General features: G+C 32.8%; 1 protein-coding gene across 2 annotated transcripts; it reads right to left on the bottom strand.

Annotated features, from left to right (window-relative positions):
* Positions 1-648: 648 nt before the first annotated feature.
* LOC104109635 (uncharacterized) lies at positions 649-6724 on the bottom strand. Of its 2 annotated transcripts, XM_009618988.4 has the most exons (11): positions 6469-6724; positions 6188-6297; positions 5966-6022; positions 5832-5894; positions 5660-5728; positions 5496-5588; positions 3002-3106; positions 2847-2924; positions 2381-2509; positions 1620-1725; positions 649-1207 (listed from the first exon to the last, which is right to left on the bottom strand). In XM_009618988.4, the coding sequence occupies exons 2-11, from the start codon at positions 6293-6295 to the stop codon at positions 1017-1019; spliced, it is 999 nt and encodes a 332-aa protein (XP_009617283.1). In that variant the 5' UTR covers positions 6296-6297; positions 6469-6724; the 3' UTR covers positions 649-1016. The 2 variants fall into 2 exon arrangements, with proteins under 2 accessions (XP_009617283.1, XP_018630925.1); XM_018775409.3 differs by lacking the exon at positions 6469-6724 and having other exon boundaries at positions 5966-6069; positions 6188-6249.
* Between the last annotated feature and the right edge of the window lie 10932 nt (positions 6725-17656).

Below are 17656 nucleotides of genomic sequence, written 5' to 3'. Positions count from 1 at the left end.
AGTAGGGTACAGCTGGAATGGAAATTAATAAGTAAGATGACATAGAGGGAGTTTAAACGATTAATAAATTGACCTTTTGGCTCGGTTTCATCGGATACTGTATTATTGTATTTTTCTTGACTGCATATTTAGTTGTCTTCAAGAGTAGCATCCTACTTGCTTAATCTTTTGAGAAGCGTCCATATCTTTGTCCTAACTTAGTAACTGATCTTAATCTGTAATTAATAAGCCACACTTTGATACTTCAAAAAAAAAAAAAAAAAAAAAAATTTTGTTAGTCACTGTGATGTGCAAAACTTTGAATAACTTAAGGGGAAAATAGATTGAAGATTTTGATGGATAGCTTTTTTAGCAATTCATATTAACTTTGGGGACATCGATAAAATCTGAATGATACCACCACCTGCTCAACTTGCTGCCATTTGAAAATTTAAGTTAACTGGAAAATCATGATTGAAAGGAAATTCAAAGGAAAATATAAGAGAGAAATAGAAGAAAACCATACTTAAAAATGAATAGGTTGGAGATGTAAGCGTAGCTAAGGAAGCATGAGGATCAGTCCAAGCAACTTTTTTTTTTTCTCTTTCGATTGTTAGGATCAGTCCACGCAATTTAGGAGACTACTTCTATGAGTGCTGCGAAAAGAAGGAAAAAAGAACGCGCGCGCGCGCAAACAGTAACAATAACAATTCCTTCTTTAATTGGTACATTAGGATGTTCTAAATCATAGAACAGCCTGACCTTTCCTGGAGAACTCTTCCCAACACTAAAATGGTAAAAGAGAAGATACAACAAGTGAATGCATTTTCAATAGGTTGTTTGGTTCTATTCCCTCTCTATTATTCCATTCGATGGTTTTGAAAAGCAGCTGGAGAGTTGGCAAAATCTATCCATGCTACTGAACACTATGGTTGAGGCGCCTGGCAACCGTTGTAACAAATTGTGGATATATCCCCATGTCTGAAGCAGTTAACATGCAGTGATCTCATCCAAAAACAAGATGCAAGGTTAACACATTACCCCCAAGATTTCCAAGCCTTCCGCATCTTGTTTGCAACATATCTGACTCCATGAACAGCACCAGCAGTCAATAAACCTGCAACTGCCTGCCTCGTACTAGAAACCATAACCTTACGTCTAACAAGCCTCTTCATGCACTCAGCAGCCTGTTCTTTTGAACCAATCACTACGTGTTGCCTAACTCTACCTACAAGACAATATGGCATAAATGAAATGATCTACTTTAGCTGAGGAGGGAACATTATAAAAGCTTATAATAAGAACTAAAATAATTACATAGAAGTATCTTTTTTTAGAAGTTCAAACTTTTAGATTAGACAAACACACGATTCAACATGCTATTAGGATAGACAGAGATATCTAGAGTCTCACCATCACCCATTAACAAAAAATATTTTTGCGTACTTGACCCAAGAAAAGGATCCACGCGTGAGAGTTACAAATGGAAAGTAACTAAACAAAAGTGTTCCTTCACTAATGTGGCAGTAGATGCAATTCAACAGGAACTACTAACGAGAAATAAATCTGAAAGAACAGGCAATATTTTAAGATTATTTCCTTTCCAGAAATCCACTCTTTTTTGCATTTGAAGTACGTACCAGAGTCATCGAGAATCCTCTTTTCTCCAAGTTTCATGCCCATCTCACTTCTGATTGATGGAGGAAGAGAAGAAACTAAGGTGGAAGCAGCACATAAGCCACAATCCTGATTTCGATACACTAAAACATGTCAATCTTTGAGATTGATTTGATCTTGATTTTCCAATTCAAATATTCTCGACAGAGGTGTAACCAAAATCAGTCTCCTCAGATCCATCAGAAAGAAAAACGCGCTAATGTAGTAAAAGAATCTCATACAGATGTATTCTAAAAGCAATATGAAAAAGTCAAGAAAACACTCAAGGATCGAGAATGACTCTACAACCAGAAAAGTGCACAAGTTACAATCATGTAAAAGTACAAACTAATTTTCATGCAAGGAAACTAGTGACGTCCAAAGCTCTAATTGACAAGTCATGCAAGCAAATGACTTTGCAGCTATTTGAAAAACGAGTAGAATAGAAAGACTAACATCTTTGACCACAGAAGTTACCATTCAAGGCCAGAAAATTAGTATTAAAATGGAAAATAATGGGCAACAATATAGGGATCCTGTCAGCATGACTCATGCTGTATATTCTTGATTATCCATTGACACAATACTGATTTTTTATGCTTCAGTAGAAACGTGTTTTATCGCAGATATTGATAAGTGCACATATTAAGACACATATAGATTACAAAAGATTTATCAGCATCATTCAGCAGAATTAACCATGACAAGGAAGCAACAAGAGATAAAGCTTTAGAAGGAGAGAGACCTGAAATATGTGTACTTGCTTATCACCAGCTGATGAAAATCGCAACAAGTTCTTAGCCGCATATTCTTCCAGAGATGACTTATACATTTTCTCAAATAAATGATATTGTCCTTGTATAATTTTGTTGACCTGGATCAATATGCAGCGAAGAAATTCATGTCCAAAGAATGGAAGAATCAGTTCAATCACTTAGAGCGGCATGAAAATAGCATATGCACTATGTTATACTATGCTAAAAGTTGGGATTGGAATTCTAGTCCAAACCGGGTACCCTGTAGATAAGATACCATACACATTTTCAATATAAATTAATTGATTTTGTTGATCTGCTGGAAGTAATATCAACTATAAAATTGAGAAACTACCCATTTACATCTAGAACTTACACGTAAAGTGATGCTTTCATGTGGTACAGTTAGGGCCACAAAAATCTAAAACTTAGGCTCCACTCAAGTCTCAACTCTACCTTATTTTTATCCTCTGCAAAAAGCATACGCAAGTCACCCATATATGAGAGGCTACAGATTTTGGCATATAAATCTTCCTGCATAAACACCAAATTCCAAGTGGCATGTGTTATGTGCCTGTACTAATTGACAAGAAATGAATAAAGAGACGAACCTCTGTAAATTTTGATGGCAAAAGGAGAAGAGCGGCAGAAGTTGCAGCTTTTAGGTTCACAGTGTTCACATTTTCTACATCCAAGTTATCCACAAGAATGTTCACCTGAGTTAGAAGTAAACATAAATTATGACTGAAAGACAGTCACTAGGCTCACCACTAAAAGCAAAGAATGTTATGGTTGAGTATGAAACTAAGGTAGGTTGAAGGATATCTGTTGAATGCATCACAGAATATAATTCAAAGAAATCAGACAAAGCCTTCCTATATTTTCAATCCACAGTAGAATTAAGACTCTCTATTCAGGACGCACATTAGTTAAGCCATGACTGCCCAACTAGAATGCATAAAAATGCCTGATAAAAGTTAAACAATAGGTACTAAGCCCCAAGCCACTATGATTAAGGAGGAAACAAAAACCAGACAGGGTAGGGGATGTAGGTTCTGCAATGAGTTGCAAACTACGATGCTATATAGAGCTTTGGCGGTCAAATGTCAAGTTTGTTCAAGTCTAAAATTTTTGAGCGAAGAAAACAAAGCATCTCAATCGAATATTTTCAACAGAAATTCTTCTTTTTGACACTCATAAGAAATGTCCGAGTGAATAGCTCATGTTGGCTGTATCTCTGAGAGTATAACAAGTTAACCACACTCACTGAACTTTTCACTTCTGACTAAATGGGTTTTTCATCTTCAGGTCAACACAAGAGAGACAGAGACAGAGACTAAACGCTAACAGTGGTGTGCCATCAAAAGCTAACAGTGGTGTGTCATAACATAAGTTATGACTAAAAGACAGTCATTAGGCTCACCACTAGAAGCAAAGAATGTTATGGTTGAGTATGAAACAAGGTAGGTTGAAGGATATCTGTTGAATGCATCACAGAATATAATACAAAGAAATCAGACAAAGCCTTCCTATATTTTCAATCCACAGTAGACTTAAGACACTATTCAGGACGCACAGTAGTTAAGCCATGACTGCCCAACTAGAATGCATAGAAATGCCTGATAAAAGTTAAAGAATAGGTACTAAGCCCCAAGCCATTATGATTAAGGAGGAAACAAAAACCAGGCAGGGTAGGGGGTGTAGGTTCTGCAATGAGTTGCAAACTATGATGCTATATAGAGCCTTGGCGGTCAGATGACAAGTTTGTTCAAGTCTAAAATCTTTGAGCAGACATACACAGAAGAAAACAAAGCATCTCAATCGAATATTTTCAACAGAAATTCTTCTTTTTGACACTCATCAGAAATGTCTGAGTGAATAGCTCATGTTGGGTGTATCTCTGAGAGTATAACACGTTAACCACACTCACTGAACTTGTCAGAACTTTTCACTTCTGACTGAATGGGTTTTTAAATCTTCAGGTCAACACAAGAGAGACAGAGACAGAGATTAAAAGCTAACAGTGGTGTGCCATCAAAAATCAAAAGCACATGCCAATTTGTTTTGTATGAAAATGCATGCTGAGATATTTAAGTTTCAAGTACAGAACCGGTCATATCATGATATACTTTTCAGTGTTATCAAATGCCCGCTTAAAGCACACTTAAGCCCTGAAGCGAGGCTCAAAACATGTTGAGTGCTTCGCTCACTTAGTGGGAGCTTCACTATTTTTATCAAGGCTCTAAGACATACTTTTACTTGCCAATGAGCGTCATCTTGAAGAGACGACACTAAACAATTGATATATTTCACTTTTATCGTAAACTTTCTTCAATTTCCTTCTCCATATATTTGGTATTCATGCTTATAGATATTAGTCTTGGACGATACATAAATATTTGTAGTTTTTCTCCATTTACGCCTTTCTTATTAAAGCCCACGCTTAATTTGTGATTTGCGCTTAAAGCCCCAATAGACCTTAGAGCTTTTTTGCGCTTTTCGCCTTTGATAACACCGATACTTTTAGCACATACCTGGGTGTCCACTAATTTAGCATCGATTCTAAATAGGATTATAATTTTTTTTGGATGAAGTTCCACATAGGGTTATAACACAAATACATTATGATAATTTTTTATTCTTTTGGTCTGTAGGCAACTTGAAGTTGAGATCGTAAGGCTAAGATAACCCACAAGAACTCATGGATATTACCTTGATCAACTTAAGTTTATTTAACCGCCACAAATAGGAATAAAGACATATTACCAAGTTTTCTAACTTTTGTTATACTAAGAATAAGCAGACATTTCCTAAACGATGATTCCTTGCTACTTTAAGTTACAAGTATTTATAGCGGGTCAGGGGAGTTACAATCATCGATAAAGACCTAACCTAATACCATCATTTTTATCAAATTCAGTTACAACAATAAATAAGATTCACTTGACTTGCCAGTACTACAATAATGATTAAGAGGCACAAGAGGATTACAAAAATTCTGACCAACTTAAGTTAATTCATCCCGTTCTTACATCAATGTAACTAATACTGAAATTGAAGTCCATCAAATATGTTATTTAAATAGCACTTTAGAACAAGCCATACGGGTTTCTGCAGACGACCGCTGAGATAGAACCTCTCCCATCCCAATATGTCTTGAATCAAGTCATGCATTCGAACAACTCCGTACTTGAACATCTGTAAAAATTACTCAATGTGGAATTTCGAATGTGTTAACAAAAAGTGCATCTTCATTAAATGGCCAATACCTTGTTGTTGCAAGACACAAATGGGTTGAAGTGTACGCCAACACCAATGTCATTTGCAATATCAGTTATCTGGTTGAGTGCATCGTGAATTGTTCTTTAGTACAAAAAATATGTATATGAAGTTGTGAAAGAATGAGAGAAATTAAAGTAAATTCAAGAAAGAATATAGCACCATTCTTGCTCCACCAAGGTGAACGAGCCATGAAGCGTAGTGATCCTTGTTTAATTTTAGATTCTGCATAGTAGAAAGACGTTAGATTTTGACAACAAAGATGGCCGAGAATTGCTTAAAATTGAGCAATTTACCTCAGAATGCCATTGCTTAGGATCAGCTACTCCAATAATGTAATCTATCATAGATGTCTAGCAATTAAGTTGTTAGTAATGTACTATTGCAGCATGTTACAGAACTTCTTGATCAAACAAAACCATAAGTGGAGTGACTAAAGATGCATTCATTATCAGGCTAACACTTTAAAGAAGAAAATCATATCTTTGATATCAGAGAAAGAAGAAGTAAAAAAAAACCTCATCTTTATTGTTGGGATGGAGTTTGGAACCATATATACAGCAGAACTCAACAGGGGGTAGAATTTCAAGCAAACTCCCTAACTCAGCTTTATCATCAGCCACCATTTCTGCATTAACATTTCAAAACAAAAACCATGTAATAAGCTACATGCAGATGTATGTGTGATAGGAGCAAAATCTTGAAATATTTTCAGTGGAATTTCATCAAACATCTGGGAGGCATGCATGACTGAATAAAGTACTTAACAGATTTTTGTCTTTTATTATTTTCTACTTACTGATCACTACAAAGGTACAAATTCGAATCCCTTAACAAGCTTTGCTATCAATTTGGTAAATCTTTGATTCTTTTTTCAAAAAATTTCGTGGGTTTTTTCAAGGGTTTAAGGAGGTGGGGTTTTTTGGGTCTGCCACTGAAGAAGAAGCAACAGCTCCAAGTCAAACATGAGTCAAAGCCCATATCTGATAATTTTGGTTGGGCTTAGCCGAAGCACTCCTTATTCTATACTTGTCTTGGACTATAGCCCACCAAGTTTCTCTCTTCTCTTTACTTTCCTGATATTAACTCTGATCTTGTAAACCGTTGAAATAAGATAAACTGGCTTTTTTGTTTTGAAAAATGACATAGTCGCTTTCAAAATAATAATCGTAAATATATATATTTTTTGTATATATATACATTTTATATGTTATATATAAAAATTATATAAATTTCAAAAAAGGTCCCGAAATACACTTTTACTATTAGAAATTATTTAAAATTAACCTCCGTTATACTATTGGCTAAAAAAAAGCCACTGCCGTCTTACTATTGAAACATATATACCCCTAACTTGGCGGACTAACACGTGGCATTCATCCAAGAAGGATGTTGGTCTATCCGGTCTAAAATTAATCGTGACCCGCCCGATTACCCGGTATCTGACCCATAAAATTTTACCCTCTCCCCCTTTCCATCTAACGCCTCCATCTTTTTTTAATAGCAAAGAATTTCGTCAATAAACAATCACAAACTCAAAATAGAGATTCCAACATATGACAATCATGGTCTACACACTCCAAGCTTCATTAACAATGGAGGTTTTCCCTTTCACTTGTAAACTCTCTCCGAAAAGTTTCTCCTTAAAAAGTAATTGATGGAGAAATAGAAAGAAATGGGGAAGAAGGTGTGGCAGTGAAGAAAATTTAGAAAGTGGGTTTTAGGAGGAGCGGACATAGGAAATTCAATAAGGGTGTTCAAATTGTCAGTGGGCTATGCAAGAGTGTTCAAAGTCTATTTTTAATCAATAACAAGTAATATTTTACCTTATACGTAGTATAATTTTTCGGCGAATGGTAGTCAGTTGACCATCCTTGGGCCAACATAGCTTCGCCCCTGGGAGCGGGAAAGAAGTCAAGAGTATGAGGGGGTGGGGTGGGGAGAAGAAGGGGACGATAGGGTGGGGTGGGGTGGGAGTATTTTATACTACTAGTATCTATAAACGTGTGTTGCACATTAATAATGATACATGATGGTTTAAATATTTATTTATATAAATGAATAATAAATTTGATTAATGAGAGAAATTTTATATATGATACTACAACAATCATCTAAATGCCGAAAAATATTGCTACATTAGCATAATACGTAAATTCAAAATGAAATGATATCATTAGAACTTACATAAATGATCAATTTTAGTCATATTAAGTAGATAATTATATTTTGTAGTTTAAAGGTATCTAATACGATGATATCTTACCGAATACTTTTTTATAGACGGAGTTATTTTGTATATGTTTCCTTCTAATGCTTTGGTTAATGTGCCATAACCATAACTCTTGTTGTCAATATTGATATCTTTGTTGAAGTGCAACACATAGTTATTCGTGTAAGAAAATATTATGGTAAATATAGTTCAATATTTAGAATGTTTGTCCTTGTCCTTTATTTATTATAACTACAAAATATAAACATACTGAAAATTACTTTCACATAAATTTAAAAGGATAGTCTTTAATTTCGGAATACGAAAGTTGAATTCGGGATAAACACATACTTAGAAGCATATTGACTCGTATCATAAGTTCTGCATGTATGACGTTATTGTCAAAACTTTTATATACCATATGTGCACTATTACATAAGCTATCCAGCGGATCTAAATTTTTAGTAGCATGACATATATATTTTTCTTCAAAATCAACCTATATGCAATGGAAGATCAATTTTAACTTAGTCTATTATATATATAGTGATAATAACATACGTAGGAAATAATGAACTTGCCAACAAATATGTACAATAGAAAGTCTTTTGGTATTAAGGTATTTAAGTATTCTTTTTAGTAATTATTGTTGATATCATCTTCTGCCGAGTTAAAATTGAAAAATATTTTGTTTTTACGATAAAACTTAGCAATCAACCTTTTATTTGGTTGATCAACATATTCATCTCTGCTAGCTAAAATAGCTCTTTAATTTATATTATGTAATTTGCACAAATTGCGTTTTAATCTAATGATGAATATACATATTTTCCTTATTAAATGCACTACTATTACCATTGGGATTGATAACCAAGTGTTATAGAAGAACCAAATCATCTTTTATTGGATGCTCTTCTTCGTGTCCGACACAAAGTAAGAAGTCACTGAATGTTGGATCTGTTCTTACTTTTATATTTCTTGTCATTTGAATATTTTTCATTTGAGGTCATAAGTATAATTTTGGCAAGCTAGCTTTTACAATTTCTGCTTTGGTCAATTTTGAAATTTCTAATCGTACTTGACAAAAATCACCTCCCAAACTATTACTTTTCCACCAAACAGTTCATCGATATCCTATATATCTCTAAAACTTTAGGCGATTGTTTCGATCGTTTGACACTTAGCCAAAAGCGCTTCATCCCATATTATCACTTTTGATTTCCTTATAAATTTAGCACTATTGCTCTGATTTGATATATATGTGGTGGTTATTTCAGTTATTTGAAGAGGTATATCAAATCTAAAGTGAGTTGTACGACCTCATAATAAAATCGTTGTTGATACGCCACTTGTTCTTATTGCTAACAATATCATGCCTCTTGATCTGACATTTGCAAGTAATGCATGACATATGAATACTATTTCGATTCCGCTGGAGGCATCTACAAAGGATAATCCTGATATACCAGAGTCGATTTTTTATAATATAGTCTTGAAAGCTTATTCTTGTTCAGGATTTAGCTTTAATTGTTCTTTCTCAAATACTTGTATGGCCTTCTTAATATTATAATAATCTTTTTTACTTTGTGATCTATTTTTTAAAATCTCTAACACTCTATTTATGGAATAAATTTATGTACCCTAAGATTTTTTTTTAACTTGAAAAATAATTTTACTCATATGATGAATTTAAAAAATAATAATTGGATTCTCTTGCTAAATATAATTGAAAGATTTGATTATTTGGTTTTAACATAAAATATAATTTATTTTCTGTTGATTTAGATTTTTAAAATTAGTTCATCTCATGTTTGAATATTTAACCATTATTATAATTTTATCCACTATAAATTTTATTTTTAAAGAGTAAAAAGATAGATGACATTCCAATTTTAGATCTTTATATTTGAAGAATCAGTAGTGGTATTGGCTCTTACCAACCTTTTTCTTTCTTTTCTCACACATTTATATTCGTAAAAAAATAGTTGTTCTTTATTTTCTATATTACACGAAAAATTAATAATAAAAAAATATTATTTGAGCAGAAAAGCAGTTCAAATATAATATAATAATATATTATTGTGTGAATTTTTTTCTCAATTCCAATGCTTTATGTAGTCCGTTTATTTTGTTTTGGTATTGAATATTATAGAGTGGTAATGTACTACCAATATGGAGGATTCTTATGAAATTGATTTTATTAAATCTTCCTATATATTTTTAATAATAATTCAATAGATAAGATTGTATTAATTTTAAAATCTTAAATATTAAAAGAATTAACATAGAAGTTATTATAGTCCAAAAAAATAAATTATTACAGCTATGTCCTTTCCCTACGAGTTCTTCTGTTTAATATTTTAGAGTTATTTTGGTCTATCAATATTATATTCGTATTTTATAATAATATATGCTCTCCTGTTTTTAAATGGATTTGGACAATAATATATTTTCAAATTAAAATAGTAATAGAAAATTTTTAAGAAGTACATCCTAAAAGTAGTAAGATTACAAGGCTAATATTTATTACCAAAAATAAATGTACTAATAGGATTCCTAAAGGTAATCATGTAGGATTCATAACGTGTAGTATTATGTCCTAAAACTAATAGGATTACGAAGTTAATGTCTAGAATATATATATATATATATATATATATATATATATATATATATATATATATATATATATATATATATATATATATATATATATATATATAGAGAGAGAGAGAGAGAGAGAGAGAGAGAGAGACAGATGGTCTTTCTTTAATTGAAGGGTACAATAGCGTGGGTCAGGCAACTGGTAATCAGGCGGGTCACGTCTAATTTAAAATTAGATGGACTAACAGCCTTGGATGAGTGCCACGTGTCCAATCCGTCAAGTTAGGGATATATGTGTCTCAATAGTAAGACGGTAAGGGCTTTTCAGAACCAATAGTATAAGGAGGATAATTTTAAACAATTTCTAATAGTAGAGGACCTTTTTCATATAAATTTTATATACTTTTTCGACTTTCGAATGTAAATAGTTTCTGGTGTGGGCTAAAAGTGATAATACTATTTTTATGGTTTGAAGCACCAACTAACATATGATGGAAATGCACTGTTATGAAAACTCCAATGTCATGATACGAATTTTAGTGATTTTAATAACGGAGAAGGTCCAAATATACCCATGTACTTTTGAAAATAGTTTAAGAATACCCTCGTTATACTATTGGATTATTTATACCACTGCAGTCATACTTTGGATTCAAATATACCCCTCATTTAAACGGAGGGACACGTGTCATCGTCTTATTAGCCAATTCTAAATATCTCATAATTAATTAAAAATACCCATTATCCATACCCGAAAAATAATTTTATAAAGCAATTTTTTTTTGTACAAAAACTGAAAAAAAATGATTTTTTTTTTACTATAAACTGAAAAAAACGAAAATATTTTCTTTTCCAGGTTTTGCAAAAAAACTGCTTTAAAAAAAACTGAAATAAACTTTCTAAAATAATATTTTTGCAAAAACTGAAAAATAATTTTCTAAAGCAATTAAAAACGGGAAAAAATTGATTTTCTTTTTTTACCAAAAACTGAAAAAATCGAAAATATTTGTTTTCAGTTTTTAGAAAAATATTGCTTTTAAAAAACTGAAAAATAATTTCTAAAACAATGTTTTTTGTAAAAACTAAAAACAAAACTGAAAATCAATTTTCTAAAGTAATTTTTTTGTAAAAAAAGAAAAAAACAAATATTTTCTTCTTTTTTTTCCAGTTTTTAGTTTAAAAAATTTCAGTTTTTTCAGTTTTTAATTACTTTAGAAAATTATTTTTCAGTTTTGTTATCCAGATTTTACAAAAATATTGTTTTAAAAAATATTTTTTAATTTTTTTTCAAGCAGAGTTTTTTTTGTAAAAAATGAAAAAAAAATGTTTTTTTTTTCAATTTTTAGTAAATAAATAAATAAAATAAAATCAGTTTTTTCTAGTTTTTACAAAAAAAATTGCTTTATAAAATTATTTTTCGGGTATGGATAATGGGTATTTTTAATTAATTAGGAGATATTTAGAATTGACCAATAAGACGATGACACGTGTCCCTCCGTTTAAATGAGGGGTATATTTGAACCCAAAGTATGACTGCAAAAATATTTATAACCCAATAGTATAACAAGGGATAGTTTTAAACTATTTTCGAAAATATATTTATATATTTGGACCTTCTCCATTCTAATAATAGTTGTCGGCAAATGTTGATCGCTAGTCTATAAAGTAAAGTTTGAAGGGGTTCTCTAATTCATCTCAATTCCTAAATCCTATTTCAAAATTTTTTAGTACCCCCTTGATTAACTCATATTTCCTATTTAATTTATCACAATGAATATGGGGGATATTTGAGATTCTTCTACTATTTACCAGAGATCTCTGGTTCGAACTCCAAAAATAAAATAAAAACCTTATAAGAGTTGTTTCCCTTTAATGAGACCTACACAAACCAATGACCCGTTTGGCCATGAGTTTTGCCAAAATAAATTTGGGATTTATTTGGCAAACACATGTTTGGCCATAAATTTTGCCCACATTTTGGCAAAATCCCAAATGCCAAATCTCAAATCCCAAAATCACCTCAATTGCTGATTTTGGGCCAAAACATGACACAGTCATTTTTTAAAATTTTTAAATATTACCCCAAACTTTTATAGTTTGTAAAAGAGCCCACATTTATTACGACCAACTAAACCATATCTGCTAACTTGCCTCTCATTAAACTTATTTATGTTGAGGACTATGATTTGTGATAATGATAATAAATGGTATTTATGAAGGTTCTGTATATACAAGATAACAAGTTTGTTTGTTTGGTACTATTGGGTATTTGTGATAGTTTTTAGAACTTGCGGGTATAAGTCATGTTTCATATTTTTTCAAATAAAAAGTGAAATATGTTTTGAAAAATCATGTCCAAACACATTTTCATCTTCAAACCAAACTTCACCAAAATCAGATTTTTCAAAACAAATTTGGGAATCTATGGCCAAACGCTAGCTAAGAGTCAGTTTGGACATAAGATTTCTTTCACTTTTTTCGAAAAATTTTCACGTTTTTTCGAAATCATTGTTTGGCCATAAAATTTTTACTTTTCACTTGAAGATGAATTTTGGAATTTTTCGAAAATTTGAAAAACTCTAAAAAGCTGTTTTTCAAAATTTTCACTCAGATCACTTACAAAAATTCAAAAACAACCCAAAATTATATTCATGTCCAAACACAACTCCAATTTTCAAATACCATTTTCAATTGAATTCTTTTTTACTTTTTTTGGAATTTTACAATTGTTGTGTCCAAACGCTCACTAAATCTAAATTAGTCGGACCAATAAATATCGATTACCAAATAATGATGCCAAACTTTTTTAATACAATTTCTCTTCATTCTGAATTATGATGGAGGAGCCACTTGTATTATGACATGTAGTGTGTAGTGCATATGTTAAATTGGACATTACCATTGGCTTTAGCGTACCATTCTAGAACATGGAGTTTTATTTTAGTTAAGGAATTTCTTTTAAAAACTAAATTTTGGATTGTTTTAGTGGCTATGAATTTGGTGCTTTCATTTTACTTGGAGATTAAATAAGACAACAGAAAAGAAAGAAAACTTTAACGTTCTCCTTTAAAATTTGTCCTGGATCGTAAATCAGGTCTTAGTGAAAATTGTAATGAAATCTAACTATGAAGAGTGTTGAACTTGACATGTCTGTTTGATCGAAAAAACTTTTTTGTTTTTTTGGGATAAAACTAGAAAATGTTAATTTCTTCATCTTTTCATTTTTCTCTACACGCATTCAATAAAAAAGGCCTAACTTTAAGTAGAATGAAACAATAATCAGAGAAAAGACAAAAGGCTCAATTTGAGAAAAATATTTTTAAGGGAATTAAGCAGGCGTTCCAGTTGAAATTGAAAAATATATATTTATAAATCAAATTGAAATTGTGAAAATCAAGTTGTGTTGGATGTTTACCCGTAAAACGATACAGTTGAATTTGTAATGTAATTTATAGACACGTGGATTAAATTGATCCGATAAAGTAAAATAACAAAGCGCAAACAAATTAAATAAATAAAGATAATTGAATAAGAAAGAATGTTCCCACTGGGATCGATAATAATTGAAAACCTCGAACACGCTTGTGTAAAGCTTAAGAGAATGAGAAAAAGAATATTAGTCTTTTGCTATTAATATTTCTTGACCGTGCCTTCTCCTCCCTTTACAATAGAATGAAAGCCTCTATTTATACTAGAGCTATGGATACTTGATTACAAACCATGCTTCCTTAATTACCAATATTAATATTATAATAAAAGGCCATTAAAAGGTAATACAAAATAATAAAGGGTAGTAAAGACTAATAAAGGCCGGACGAATTTGGGAGTCTTCTGTAACGTTATAATAACGGTCATATTTTGAATTATTTCTTATCCGGTCATAGGTTCATATCCTGTGTCATCATGGTTGAGTCACTACCGACTGGTAAAACTTGATACGTATCGCTTGCCAAGTCAACTAACTCTTGAGACCGGTTTTTACCCTATACAAATAGTTTTCCCACTTTCCGGTTACTCACTGTGACCTGACCGAAAAGTGAAAGATTTTATCCTTTCCACCCTCGTTACTGCCTCATTAAAAACCTTGCCGGAAAACCCCAATCAGGACAAAAATCGGGCGAAGGAAAAAATAGTGTAGAACTTAGGGATTCAGATGACAACTCCACCACTTATTATTCTTTCGTTGATGAGTGATTGGCGCTGAAGAAGTATCACCATCACAAACAAACTTGATCTCGAATTTTTAGTGTCCACACGAAACTTTTAATCTTTGAATTTTGACTCTTGAGTTTTTAGTTGTACTAAAAAACTTTTCTTTTTGTTTTGACTCTTGGGTTTTTAGATGTACCCAAAAACTTCTCTTTGAGTTTTGACTGTTGGATTTTTTAGTTGTACCCAAAAACTTTTCTCTAAGTTTTGACTCTTGGGTTTTTAGTTGTCTCCGAATTTTTTTTTTTGAGTTTTGACTCTTGAATTTTTAGTTATACCCGAAAAATTTTATAATCTCATTGCCTTAGAGACCGGGGATGACCAGGAATTTTGTACCTCTAATTTTGATAAAGTCTGGAAAGTTAATGCATCTGGTTAACTTTATGACCGGGAAATAAGGCATTCAACCTTTAGCCATTTAACTGGATGGGTTTATAAGAGAGAGACCTTATGTTTGTGGTACTTATGAAGAGAACGTCTTCTGTTCATCCGGACACAATTGTTCGGATTTGTAATTCTTATTTGTTTTTAAGTATAAGCAAATTTCAAGAATAATTTTGTTCATTTAGACATATACGAGAATGCTTTAGAAGGTGCAAGTTTTGCTTCATTCCATTACTTGAACGTACATAAGTATTTATAACTTTGCATATACGACAGTTTATATGAAATGAGCAAAAATACATTGCAAGAGAATTGCGGTCGGAGTGACATTTATTGGGTTTAGTCGGTTCTTGATTCTGATTCCTTAAATTTCTTTTTTCGGGGCTAATCTGGCAGTCCCTAATCCTTTTATTTATTTTGGAACCAGTTTGGGCTATCTCCGGTATCCTGTACAGACTGTTCTAGAGCCACCTTCAGATGCTTTCAGTACTTAATATTGCGGTTTCTGCTACAATTCCTATCATTTATTGACATTACTAATTATTATTGGGCAACTCACTACGGGGACGCTCCAGCCTCCTGTCAGTCCATAATCCTAATCGATATGGTTTAAATCGGTGTCTGAAATGCCTCCGATCAAAGTTCGGTTGACCTTGATTTCGGGCTGTAGAAGATGTTGATATAATTACATGATAATCTTCTAAGTGAATCTTTGACTTGTATATGTTATGAATATCTGCTCAAGTTATTGCTTGAAATTCTAACAAACTCTCCTTCAACTTTCTTGAGGCATCAAAACTTAATGGATTGAAACCCTTGGTAAATGCTTTTGTCGCTATTCATCTGGTACTGTCGACAACAACATCCTCTCCTTTTGGAATCGGATCACGAACTCTCCCAACAACTCTGAGTCTTTTTGAGCAATTCTAAATATATATGCTTTCATAACTTGAACTTTCTTTGCTCCAGCATAAACTTTTATGAAAGAATATGCAAGCATTTCAAAAGAATCAATTGAGTATTCGGGTAAAAGTGAATACCATGTTAAAGCCCCTTTGTAATGATCCGACCGGTCATTTTGAGTATTACAACCATGTTCCCCCATTTACTGCTCAACTTATGCTTTACAATTGTTATGTGACTCATCAGGGTGATTGGTCCGGGACCGGTGAGGTTTTGGAATGAATTGGAATATTTAGTTCCAAGGTTTAAAGCTTAACTTAAAATAGTGATCGGATGTCGACTTATATGTAAACGACCCTGAAATAGAGTTTTGATGATTCCAATAGCTCCGTATGGTGATTTTGGACTTAAGAGCGTGACCGAAAAATTATTTGAAAGTACGTAGCTAAATTAGCTTGAAATGGCTAAAATAGGAATTTAAGTTTGGAAGTTTGATCGGGGAGTTAAATTTTTGATATCGGGCTCGGAATCCGATTCTGAAAATTTTAATAGCTTTGTTATGTCATTTATGACTTGTGTGCAAAATTTGAGGTCAATCGGAATTGAATTGATAGGTTTCGGCATCGAATGTAGAAGTTGAAATTCGTTAGTTTTGTTAAACTTGAATTGGGGTATGATTTGTAATTTTAGCATTGTTTGATATGATTTGAGGTTTCGACTAAGTCCGTACGATGTCTTAGGACTTGTTGGTGTATTTGGTTGAGGTCCCGGGGGTCCCGGGAGAGTTTCGGATAGTTAACGGATCAAATTTGGACTTAGAACAATTGAAACTTGTTGTTGCCTACTGATACAATCGCACTTGCAGAAATTGGCTCGCAGGTGCGAGCTCGCAGAAGCAAGCATGGGAGCACAGAAGCGGAAAACGGAGAGTGGAGCAGTGGCCACAGGTGTGGAGGAAAATTCCGCATCTGCGTGACCACAGATGCAGACGAGAGATCGCAGGTGCGCATTGTACCGCAGAAGCGGACAGCTTCTCGCAGAAGCGGTCGCGTAATCGTAGAAGCGGGAGGCAAAAGAGCCTTGGCAAACCGCAAAAGCGATAGATGTTCCGAAAAGCGGAACCGCAGATGCGGTTAAATGTTCCGCAGAAACGAAAACACTGGACATGCTACAAAACAGAGGGTTTCGCGTTTTTTTTGTTTTTGGACATTTCCAACACGGTTTTGGGGCGATTTCAGAGATAATTCACGGGAAAACTTGAGGTAAGTCACTTATGATCATTGTTAGTCAATAATGTTGGATTATCATCAATTATTCTGACTAGATTACATGTTTTTGAGGTGAAATTAGAGGATTTTGGCCTAGAGATTTCAAAATAAGAATTTGAGATTTGGAGATCGAGTTGATATCAGAATTTGGTAAAATTTATATGGTTAGACTCGTGGTTGAAAGTGCATTCATATTTTTTAACTCTTGTTGGGTTCCGAGACATGGTCCCCACATGCGATTTTTGAGTTAAATTTCGAATTTTGTAGGAAAATTAGTATATTCATATGGAATTAATTTTCAATAATTTGTATTGATTAACTCGAATTAATTGTGACTAGATACGAGGCTTTCAGAGGACAATTCACGAGGCAAAGTCATAACAGAGTAAAGAATTGCCCGGTTCGAG

Source organism: Nicotiana tomentosiformis, chromosome 2 (assembly GCF_000390325.3).
Source record: "Nicotiana tomentosiformis chromosome 2, ASM39032v3, whole genome shotgun sequence".
Classification (NCBI taxonomy): Eukaryota; Viridiplantae; Streptophyta; class Magnoliopsida; order Solanales; family Solanaceae; genus Nicotiana; species Nicotiana tomentosiformis.
Note: the sequence above shows the minus strand (reverse complement) of the source record. Positions and strands in the feature narration are given on the sequence as shown.

Coding starts and splice junctions, on each gene's coding strand:
- LOC104109635 (XM_009618988.4), bottom strand. CDS start 6,295: ATGGTGGCTGATGATAAAGCTGAGTTAGGGAGTTTGCTTGAAATTCTA. Junction 3,107..5,495: donor GCGGTCGTCTGCAGAAACCC/GTATGGCTTGTT, acceptor CTTCTAACTCAG/GTGAACATTCTTGTGGATAA. Junction 1,726..2,380: donor AGCAAGTACACATATTTCAG/GTCTCTCTCCTT, acceptor TATCGAAATCAG/GATTGTGGCTTATGTGCTGC.